This window comes from Phaseolus vulgaris, chromosome 2, assembly GCF_051622355.1.
Source record: "Phaseolus vulgaris cultivar YP4 chromosome 2, ASM5162235v1, whole genome shotgun sequence".
NCBI lineage: Eukaryota > Viridiplantae > Streptophyta > Magnoliopsida > Fabales > Fabaceae > Phaseolus > Phaseolus vulgaris.
In genome coordinates, this window is record NC_143499.1 from 48,807,986 (window position 1) to 48,819,793 (window position 11,808).

Here is an 11,808-nt window from a genome sequence, read left to right on the forward strand (position 1 = left end):
CCCCGTCAACCACTAACCATTTTAATTTTAAATTAAAAAATATTTTAACGCTTAAAATTGCTTTACAATTAAAACAGTATTGAATAAATGTTACGTTAACAAAATTAATTGTTACCACACTCCTTTCCACAAACACGATTCCACAGCATCCTCATATCAGCAAATACAATGGACACAAGTCCATGATTGAAACACAAGACAGCCCCTCAAATCTGACCATAAATAGTGCTTTGTTGCTTCCTAAGATACCCTTAAACCAATATTTTTTTTCCTCATGTCTCTCTCTTCAAAGAACCAAATCATGATATGCACAACTAGAAAAATACAATCAATCATCCTCACCTTTTCAAAGGGTGAATGGCGTTGAATAGACAGATTCCTTCAGAGATTAAGATAACATCATATCAAATAGACAACACCTACTGAAACAGCAACCACAAATATTAATTAATAAAACTAATGTACAAAATTCCAAAGACTTTTTTTCCTCAATTTCCTCCAAATTACAATTACAACGGGAGGACCTGAGTGACAGACACATAACAAATTGTAAGACTCTACGAACCTAACAACAGATGTCCCTTTTTTATTGATCACAAGGAATAACAACACAAAAGAAACCCTCCCCATCTTAGATTTTGCATGACACCAAACTCTGACTGAAAACAAACTTCCATGGATCACTTGTATATATACACATAGTACTCTAACAGCATCATTAGTCCCTCTTTCCGAACAAAAAAAAATGTCACCAGCTATTTGACCTTCATTGACTTTTAGTCCTCTACCATCTTTCCTCTGCTTCTGTATTAGTTTTCTCTCTTTTCTTTTATTATTTTTGGTTCAAAAATGGATTATGCCACAGCAGAGATGCTGCAGCTGCTCCTATCTCTGTTAAGACAGTCAAAACCTTCTATCCTCACCGCAGCTGGAGTCTGACCAAATTTCATTGGAACACAGCCTCGAACTGAAGAAGAGGATGCCTCAATAAATGGACTAAAATTCCCATTACCAAATTGCTCATCTTGAATCACAGGGTTTGAGGCCCTACTTGGAGGAGATCCACAAAAAAACGGTGGTGATGATGCTACCACTTGGCCTCCGGATCTTGCAAGGTAGCAGCTTTCCTGCCAAAACCAAATCAAAGAATAAGTTTTTGGTTCGGTTAGATGATTTGAACACGGTTCTGCAAAATGATCATAGAGATATTATCATCAAAAAGGCTACATAAGTTCTGATCATGAATCATTATCACTATCACTAGAAATTGATTGAATGCATATTTACTAACACTTGCTCACATTCCAAAGGAAATGTCTGTGGTCCATATTACTTTGTACAAACATCACAACAATTACATTCAAGAGGTCAACACAAAATTAGTTCTATTCAAAATCAATTTTATTCAACTGTAAAATAAATGGATCTTCGAGGTATTACAAGAAGTCAACTTTAATAATAAAAGTTTTTTTGTTTGTTTTTGAGGAAAAAATAGTTCTACTAAAATCAGAACAGATGGGTGATGGGTAAGTTTGATAAAAAAATCGTCCCCAAAAATTAAAAATTAATTCCAGATTTCACATAATAGCTTGTTTCTTAGAAAAAATACTATGGAAAAGGAGATGAATCAGGAAGATTATCTTTTTTTTTTGTCTCCCATAAAAAAAAAAAAAGACGAATCTCCCTACCAATATGGTGCTTTTTTTTCAAGTAAATTGTGCTTCCTAGTACATAACAAAATATTATTAACATTGGAAAGAACCTTGGGGAGGATGATGTCCAAAAGCTCTGCCCCAACTCCTGAATCTTCCACCTCAGATTGACAGCTGCATTTTTAACGACAAATTAAAAAAAGTCACAATTTTTATGACAAAATCGGCTGAACAGATAAAAATAGCTAAAAAGAAAAAAAAAAGAAAAAGAGAGAATTACCTGATGGGGTACCTGAGGGACCTGATGTGTGGGTTGATGGAAGAGTGGTTTATTAGACCTAATCGCCGAGGTTTGGGGCAAATCACTGATTCCATCCTCATCTCCTCACAGCTTGTCAAGATGTTCTTCTCTTGGTACCCATAATAGCTGTAGCTATTCATCTTTTTCACGGATCTTGACAAGGAACACCTGCAACCACATCCAACAAAACATTAAAAACTTTATTTTCTCATGACACAGTTGTTCTGGTTTGAGGAACACCTGCAACCCCATCCAACAAAAAATTAAAAACTTTATTTTCTAATCACACAGTTGTTCTGGTTTGTGAAACCATACAAAAGCTGAATGAAAGAAAGAAAGAACCCCAGTCTCACAATTTTTAAATCCACCAAGGCCTTAAAAAAAGTGAAACTTGATTGAAAGTAAGCATGAAAATAATCACTTTCTTCTCAAGCTTTCTTTTTTATAGCAGATGAACAAACCCAAAAGGCTTTATAGTTTAGGACTTCACACAAAGATAAGTTTGCAAGTTTTTATGAACCAAAGACTGAAAAAGGGGTGTGTGTAGAGAGAGAGAAGGAGAGAAAGAGAGTACCTGAGCTGCCTAGTACAGAGTGAAAGGGGCAGTCTGAGAGGAGAAGAGAAAAGAGGGCGGAAGAAGAGGAATATGTGCAAGAGGGGAAGATAAGAAGGGGGTGAGGATTTTGTAGAGTGTTGGAAGGTGCAGTGGGAATGATGTAAGACCGCACTTGTGAAACATTGATGAATGATTGAGATCTAGGATTCTGTCTCATGTGATATGTCGGTTTGTGAGTGGTGACGCTATGCCATCCACACGTGGCAATCACTCTCTCTCTTTACTTTTTCTTTTTTTTTTTTAATCTTTCTGTTCATAACGTGTATGCATTTATTGTGTTATTCGGTCCGAAACGGTAATGTTATTTGCTATATATACTCTACTAATGTCATATTTCAAATTATCTTAATTTCTGTACCAAAATAATCATCTTAATTTCTAACAAATTAAATTTTAGCTTATTCATATTGACTTTTTATGCTAATTTATTAACTCAATTATGAACAAAATTACTCCATCCATTTAACTTGACTTTAGCCCTATGAAATAATTTAAATTGGTTGACTAGTATCAATATTTTTTTTTGTCAAAGTTATGTATTTATTCCAAGAGTAAGAATTCGTTTGGAAATCATATTATGTTATGAAATACATGATAAGTTTTAAATATATTTAGGATAAAAATGAAATAAAAGTATGTAATAAAAGTTGTGATATACTGAATTATATTAATAACATAAAAATTATAATTAGAATGATGAGAGTAGTACTAAAGGTTTTAATAAAATAATAAAATTAATAGTAATGGTAATTGGTACAAGAACTGTAATACTTTAATTGTTGGTATTGACATAAATGAAATAACCTTATAACTTGAAAGTTAGTATGGGTTAAGGGAGTATCTAATTTCATATAATGGTTGGGAATATTAGTTAAATTCATTTAATATTGACTAAAATTCACTTTTGATCTCTAGTTTTATAGATGTGCAATTTTGATCCTTATAAAGTTTTAATTATAGATTTTATCCTAAGTTTTCTAAAATTAAAGAAATGCTACATATAACTAAGTATTACACTGTCAATTACTCTAACATATGTATTAACATTATTGATTAACAATTGAATGGTGTGTTAAAAATGAACTAAAATGAACTGATTTTGAAAACAAAAAGTATATTTAAGCCATTTAGAAAACATTAATTAGTCCTTTGCCATATGTTTATATGGAATTAAAGGTTTTTTTTTTTTATGTACCATTCACCTACAAAGGGTCTTACAAGAAGGGACAACAGAAATAATTAAAGAAATATTCAATATTTTCAAAAAAAAAACCACTAATGTCTAAAAAAAAACTACTTAAAAAAAGTCAAATAACAACACATCTATTCTTGTATACATACATGCATTCTATCCTAATAAATTCACAAAGAGTCAACAAACACCACAAAAAGGTGTTGCTCAGTACATCAAAACCTTCAAATTGCCTACTTGAAATTATAAGCTACTGTTACAGTCCCTCATTCTAATTTATTCTAATTTAGTTGGATTTCACATTTTGGGTAACAATGGCATTTTCCATATATTTTATAAACCTCAAAGTCAAACCCAAGAGAAAAAATATATTAATATTTAAATTAGTTTCTATTATTAATAAATAATTTTCAAATTAATATTTAAACATAAATTTTAATTATTTACTTTAAAATCTAAATAATTAATAATACAAAATATTGGTAATGGTAATTAATTAATTATATATTAATTTTAATAAATATTATATGTTTGATAATTAAAAAAAAATTGCAGATAAGGAATCTCAGAAGTGAGAAGCGGTTGTGGATATGGATTGTGACGGGATAAGTATGAGATTGTGTGGAACATGTAATATGCAGACAGATCACAACCGCTCAATATTAAATATAAATAATATTAACCAATTTATATGTTTTGGTTTGGATCTCCCTACCCTAAACAAAATCAAAGATGCCACAAAAAACATTATATATTAATAGTTTATGAACTCTTTCAAATTTTATCAAATCTTTAGTAAGACTTTAATAGTTCAGTTCATGAACTGACCATGCATAATATTCTATCCAAAAGTCATTAAAAAGCATAATTTATATTAATCTTTATTGTCTATGTTATTAAGGTAAAATTATATTTTAATATACAATAATTCACACCCTTTTTTAGTCATTTGACCTAAATCTTCTTTATATAGAAATTGTATAAAAAATACTTCTACACAAGATAACTAAAATATATATAAACAATATACTTGATTTTGAGTTATATTTAAATTATAGTAATAATAATAATTATGGATAAATAACACCTTTTCATAATACTTGATTGGGAATTATTAATACTTCATGGACAAATCTTCTACATAGGTCAAAATTGAATGGAAGCGTGTAAACTTGATATTGTAAAATTATAGAAGAAAGAAAACGGCACGAAAAAAAGAAGAAGAAAAATTTACAGTTTTTTTTCCGCAAACCGATACTTTACTTTCTGTATTGGCACTTCTTCCAACATCAATACATCAATAATGTTGTGCGGTTCAAAACATAGTTTCCTCCGTCTTCTGACACGATCGAATCATAATTTCTCTATTTTCAATTGTTTTTATCTTTGTGTTTTCTGCTAATATTTATCTTTGTCTCATTACTCATTCGTTTTTCTCTTTCCTTTCCCAAATTTAGTTTATTTCAGCTTTCTCTCAATTCCAAAAGAATTTCAAATCCCTGTTACTCCTAACGAAGACACTAGACAGACCCTAATACGATACGAACATAGATATAAAGATACGTTAAATTTCTAAAATGTAGGACACAGGACATAATATATTACATAATTATAAATTATATAAATTGACAATAAAGATTTATGTGTATAAGTATGTTCGAGATTATTTTTGGAACGAAAAAATGTTTTTCATGACTGATTCATAATGATTTGTTTCTTAATTTTATAAACATAATAACAATTTATACAATAAATTTTGAATTTTAAGAAAATAAATGTATTTTTTCTTTTTAAAATTGTGTCAGAAGCATACTAGAATTGTCAGAAATCTAACAAATACTTTTTGAATTGGACACTTCACGGATACGTGTCCTACATGTGTTACGAGTGTCGGTGTCCGACACGAGTATCGGACACCGACACACCATTTAAGAGGAGTGTCCGAGCTTCATAGCTCCTAACACAAGTTTGCACAAATTAAAATTTACTATATATTTCCTTTCAACGATATATAAAATAAATAAATAAATAAAAATAATATATCTTTACAGCTCTTTTTAATTATATGCTTATTGGAATATTTTCCTACTACTTTGTCTCATGTATGAAATTAGAGGACAAGAGTGACAGCATAATCCATTGATGAAATGAATTAGTAAAAAAAAACTCACTTTTTCTGAAATTATATATTTTTTTTTCATTAGAATTTGATTCAAGATCCTAAATAATTTTATCGCCTTTCATGCACATATTTTTTTTTTTACATACAAGATAATTAATATAACAAAGTTAAGTATATTTAGATATTATTGATTATATTTAGATATTATTCACATTACTTTTTAATTAAAATTAACTTCATTTTGAAAATTAATATTAACATTATTATACAAGTTATTGAAGCATAACTTTTATTTTAGTTCAACATTAATTTTTAAAAGTTGGGAAAAAGAAAATATTTTCCAAAGGTTTCATTTTGTCTTATTAATGCTTTTGGTTTGGGATCCTTTTCAGCACATTCATATGCAACAGTGGACAACCATAAAAAAACACCATTCCTTCATTTTATTTGTAGGGATTAGAATAATAATGTCCACGAAGGAGTGGTGTTGTCCTTTTTATGTTCCTTTTAATGCATCATGCGTGGTTCTGGTGTATACCTAGTCTATAGCAAGTCAAATTTTACTAAATGTACATGAATTAATGCATATAAATAGAAAAAAATTTATTAATATAAATAATTTGATATAAATCCTTTAATTACACTTTCAAGCGTAATTTCAATTTAAATTTAAATAAGTAGTCACAAATAGAAATAATAATAATAATAAAACTATCGAGTCCTTCCGAATACCATCACCAATTTCAGAATTTTAATGAATAAACGGGTCGGGTCATATCAATGAGAATAATAGAAAGTCCATTTTGATTGTAGTCCATCAATTTTAGAGTATTTTTTACATGGACTCTTTCTTCCTACACCTCCATACCTTCTTGTGTCACCCCATACTAAATATGAAAATATCATTTTATCCTTTTTTTTCACCCCTTGAATTTGAAATAATAAGCCTATGGATTATGTAATCTGGATAAATTCCGGATTACATAATCCAGAAGTCAATTTCATATTTAGAAAAGACTTCCAGATTATGTAATCCGGAAGCTAATAACACATATGAAAAAAAGACTTTCGGATTACATAATCCGGAAGTTAATCTTATGTATAGAAAAGACTCCCGGATTATATAATCCGGAAGTTAATCACAAAAGACTTACGGATTACATAATCCGGAAGCTAATTCTAAATCTAGAAAAAGACTTCCGGATTATGTAATCCGGAATATTGAAAAGGGTATTTTTGGAATAAGAAAAATTTATGGGGGTGGCACAAGAAGGTATGGAGGTGCAGGAAGAATCAGCCTTCTACATGCTGTTCAATTATAAATAAATAACCATATATATAAAAAAAAAAAAACTATTGATTGTCAGTTAAAACTTTCCACAGACTCTGAATATATCAAATTTAAAGAGATGTTTAACCTCTAATGGCAAAGTTAAATCTTATTTAGAAAGTGTACCATAAACATACACTGAGTTATATTTTTTACTTATTTTTATCAATTACTTTTTCCTTCATACATAATATACTTATTAGCTTTAATAATATTTATTTTAAAAATCATATTAACAATAATTTTTTATTAACAATAAGTGTAATTTTATAACAGTACATAAATTTGAAACACTTTAACAAGTCACTAAATATAATGTTCATATTTTTGGATCATATAGATGAGAGAAAGAAATATATGATAATTTGATGGCAGTTAGAGAAGGAGAAGTTTTACAAAGAGATATGATTTATTGTGTCAAACCTGTATATGTCAATATACAATGTTGAATATATCCTTCTAAAATTTCTTATTGTTAACTTCTAACAAAGTAATGTATGCTGCTGTAAATTCAATTTAACAAAGGTTCTGTGCTATTTTCTCTATTTATTTCTCTCTAAGACTATGTATGCTTTTATTCAACTTCAAGGTTGTTCATTCTTCTTTTTCAACACTTGATTTGCCTCTGATCTTCTACCTTCAAAATGCATCAACAACATAAACATTCTCTGAATTTCAGGCTACACAATATTCCATGTTTCCACATGTTTGTTATTTCACATTCCAATCACCAAACAATAGCATCTGGTGAGTCAATGTGAGGGGAAGAAAAGTGGAGTGGAATAATCTCTTTGAAGTTTCCCTTCCATGATTCTCACTTTGCTCATCTTCTCCTCACACCAGTGCAACTGCTCTTCACTCAGTTCATTCATCCTTAAAACCCTTGACACCACTTTTAGGTCTGTGAGAGCCATCAAAATATCCATATCCTTTTCCACCTTTAACTTTCTCTTCCTCAAGCATTTGCCTGCATGGTTAAGATCCTTAACCTTCACCCTCTTCTGCAGATTAGGTGGCACAGAAACATGTGTCAGAAAATTAAATTAAACATAAATGAATTGGAAAGTGTTTTGAAGAAGAATTGATTTGAAAGTTGGATCTTGCCTTTTGATTAACCTTCTTCATTAGTCGAAGTAGTGTTGGATCAACTGTGCCTCTTTGGTTTCTCCTAAAGTAGGCTGCAAGGATCTGACAGGGTTTCTCTTTATCATTCTTTAGAAAATTCATGAATGTTTTGATTCCATCCTCCATTATCTTTAGAAATGAAGCTGACGATATTTTGCAGTGAAAACCACCATCCTTCTGATCCTCCTCTAATTCTTTTTTAAAAAATTTAACAAAAATAGTTATTCATAACAATGCTACTCAACTTGTAATGTTTTTAGTGCACATTTTTCATTGTTAGACTGCAATAATGCATTCTCTTGCCAGAATATATTGGGAGAACCTATGGTTTCAGGAAATATTTTCCTAGAATAATTGCTATAAGAATTGTAGAAGTGCAAGCTTTACACTAAATAACAGTTTACAAATAGAGTTGTTTTAACTTGTTCTGTATTATCAACACCATTAGTAATATATTATGCAGTCCAAGTCCATGAACCATGATTTGACTTAATTAAGGTTGGGTTATTATTTTACCCTATACCTGTGACATGAGATGTAGTCTACTAGAGTAATAAAAAGTAATTTTCATACCTTGGTATTCTGGCACTAGGAGCAATTTGGGTGCCAAAAGTCTCATTCTAGCATAGATTTCAGGTCTTCTACCATGCTCATAAGGCTCATTCTCAATGTATCTCTGTAACAAAACCTGAAACTGCTGGAATTGCTGAGCAACTGTGGCAGAACAACCAGTATCATGGTCCTGGTGTGAGGCATGTTTGGAACGAAAATTTTTGTAGTTCCAACTAAGGGCTTCCCATGTTAAGCAAATTTGTCCAACATATGCAGCCTCTAGTTCACGATATGGGTTGTGACCAACATCAGCAGGTTTTTTATTTATAGTTTGAAACTTGTACACAATACGCTCTGACATTGATCTTGGAGACATTTGAATGGACCTTAATGACTCTGAAAAATTGGATTATCAGTGTCTAACAAAATGTGTATCTGTCTTAATAATTTATGCTTACATTGCACTAGGAATTAGAAAAGGGTGGTTACCGGTTTCATGAAGTTTCTGTGCACTAATTCTGTCTAAGATTGCCATTTCTTCATCATATTTTTGAAACAATGTGTATGATTCCCACTTGGGGCAACTTCTTCTGGATGAGGAAGAAAAGGCATCCTCAGTCTCGGAATCCCTGCAGTTGATGGAGCTCTTCCATTTAGAGGACTCTTCATCCTTCTCTTCAACCCTCAACTTCTTACTCTGCAACTGGGTAGAAGCAAAAACAAAGAATCTCTCATCCCTTGCAAGGTTTGGCTCTTGCACCTTCTTGTTTTTAATAATTTCAACGCTAACGTGATCGTCTACATAAAGTAACCAACATCAGAAACTTGAACTTGTAGAAAAGGTGCATGCAAGAAATTCACCACAACTATAATCTTAAATTTTGGATTTAGGCCTAACTCAAAACCAAAAACTAGCTCATAAGGCTTACACTTACCATTGTATATCTCAAATTTAAAGTTTGCATGATTAATAGCAAGTCATCTGATAAGCTTGACCATGGTTGTTAGCACACATTCCTTAAAATAATATTAGGATTGGAGATTAAGTAAATCCAAAAAGTTCACTCTATGAATATGATGTTCCTTCCTACTTATATATACTGTTTTTTTACCGTAACACTATCCATCTATAATATAAAATGGTGATACATTAGGTACAGCAGATACCATCATGGTTTTTGTTTCTTTTGTATGCATTGAGGTTGAGGGGGGAGGTGGTCCTGTTATCAACTTGGGCAGAATTTGAAACAGAATCAGAATCTCTTGCTGTAAAGTCATCTTCAACCGTTTCTGCATTGTCGAAGTCAGAAACTAGTGGAGACTTATGGAGAGACAACGTTTCAGAATAATGTTTTTCCTCTGACTCTTCATCCAAGCTCTCTCTGGGGCTTATGAATTCTTCAGAATAAGAATGAGTCCTTTGATGCCTCTCATTGTGCACAAACACTAGAACTTCCTTCCCACAAGTGATGTTTTCTCCCTCGGTTGAATCAACACAAGAATACCCTTCTTGACTTTCTTCTTCTTCCTCATCCTCGGTATACACATATTCATATTCTTGATCCCTGCAACATACAAAGAAAAGAGGTACAAGTCAGACGCTGAAGTCAAAAGAAAATGTGTAGTGAAGAAATTAGAGAAACGGACAAGACCTTTGGATAAAAGGGTATCTGCCTGTGAAGGTTAAGAAGGTGAGAAGGAAAATGGCAGAGGAGAAGAGAAGGAGGAAGAGAAGGTGGAAAGGGCTTGAGACATTGTAGAATAGTTTAACAAGTGCATCTTCTTTGGGACATAGCAGCATTTTCTTTGTGGTGGTTCCAAAGTGAGCTTCAGAGAACTCCACCACTAAGCAAAGCAACTCCTTTAGTGAGTGCCCTTCAGTTGCTTTCGTAACATGTATCCTTCATGGTCAACAATAACAAATCTGAAATGTCAAAATCTCTAATATCCCCCAAATGCTTCATGTCCCTGGTTATAAGCCCTACGCACCAAAGACAAAACCTGTCGTGAAGTTCACATGGTTTAGAATATTGGACAATCGTGTCTTGTTTCTTACAATAAGATCTAAGAGCCTTCTAGTGAGAGCATGCAAATTGTAATGTTATTTTATCATAGAAAGACACTAGCCATCATTTTCTATAATTCAGAAATGAACTTTCACTAGTATCAGGTATCCACATACTGTAATATTTTTCTGCTTTTTCATTTGATCGTCCAAATTTAATTCACAAAGTAAGGGTTGGAGATTACACATAGACTAAGATTATAGCATTTAATAGTATATGACTTATTGCAAACCTCACCTCATAAGTAGATTAATTTAGAGTTAAAATTTACTTTTTAATATGGTGATACTAAAATTATTTGAAGTTTATCTTAACAAGTATTTGTTAGTCTTATCAAATCATTCATTATCTGATCTATCTGATCTCTCGGTGTGAGGTGTGAGAGATATGTTGGAGATTTGACATTGTTTCATTCTTTATAATTAAGGGTAACATAAGGGGTATAATATTTATTCTACTTGTAGTGAATAAAGTACACAGGTAACGTTTTGTAGTGTGTATTTGAAGCAGAAAATCCTAGTCTAACAGGGTCCTTTTTCATAGAAGGACAAAAAGCAAAAAAGAAGAGACCAAAACCGAGGCACACGCATAGGTAGACAAACATGAAGTGCACTTTATTAAAGAATTACATCACAAAACAATCTTGGAGGAGAAGTACTTCGTATTCATACATTGTTTCTGAGTTCTGATTCTTACTATTCCAAAACAGGAAAAAGTTTTTTTTTGTTTTGTTTAATATTATTCCTTGCCTATTGATGGAATAAAGATCCATTTTGGAAAAGATAGTATTGTTGGGTGTGTCAATTGCGAATTCTTGTGCCAATACTCTCTTTATTGATCCTTGTCTTTAAC

At 31.4% G+C, this 11,808-nt stretch overlaps 2 protein-coding genes across 2 annotated transcripts; both read right to left on the reverse strand.

The window, feature by feature from the left end:
- Positions 1–423: 423 nt before the first annotated feature.
- Positions 424–2,853, reverse strand: LOC137812910 (uncharacterized). Its single transcript, XM_068615162.2, has 4 exons — positions 2,528–2,853; positions 1,933–2,121; positions 1,763–1,826; positions 424–1,127 (listed from the first exon to the last, which is right to left on the reverse strand). The coding sequence occupies exons 2-4, from the start codon at positions 2,091–2,093 to the stop codon at positions 855–857; spliced, it is 498 nt and encodes a 165-aa protein (XP_068471263.2). The 5' UTR covers positions 2,094–2,121; positions 2,528–2,853; the 3' UTR covers positions 424–854.
- Positions 2,854–7,588: 4,735 nt separating this feature from the next.
- LOC137812911 (uncharacterized) lies at positions 7,589–10,967 on the reverse strand. The gene is made up of 6 exons (XM_068615163.2): positions 10,543–10,967; positions 10,058–10,455; positions 9,380–9,688; positions 8,912–9,286; positions 8,318–8,532; positions 7,589–8,214 (listed from the first exon to the last, which is right to left on the reverse strand). Exons 1-6 carry the CDS (start codon positions 10,689–10,691, stop codon positions 7,966–7,968), a joined length of 1,695 nt encoding a protein of 564 aa, XP_068471264.1. The 5' UTR covers positions 10,692–10,967; the 3' UTR covers positions 7,589–7,965.
- Positions 10,968–11,808: the final 841 nt, after the last annotated feature.

Bases quoted from the DNA above. Each gene is read 5' to 3' on its own strand.
- LOC137812910 (XM_068615162.2), bottom strand. From the start codon at position 2,093: ATGAATAGCTACAGCTATTATGGGTACCAAGAGAAGAACATCTTGACA. The intron at 1,827-1,932 runs GTAATTCTCTCT...TTAAAAATGCAG, and splicing joins TCCCTCAGGTACCCCATCAG to CTGTCAATCTGAGGTGGAAG. The intron at 1,128-1,762 runs GTTCTTTCCAAT...TGGTTTTGGCAG, and splicing joins TGGACATCATCCTCCCCAAG to GAAAGCTGCTACCTTGCAAG.
- LOC137812911 (XM_068615163.2), bottom strand. From the start codon at position 10,691: ATGCTGCTATGTCCCAAAGAAGATGCACTTGTTAAACTATTCTACAAT. The intron at 10,456-10,542 runs GTCTTGTCCGTT...TGTATGTTGCAG, and splicing joins AGATACCCTTTTATCCAAAG to GGATCAAGAATATGAATATG. The intron at 8,533-8,911 runs GTATGAAAATTA...TTTTTAAAAAAG, and splicing joins CCTAGTGCCAGAATACCAAG to AATTAGAGGAGGATCAGAAG.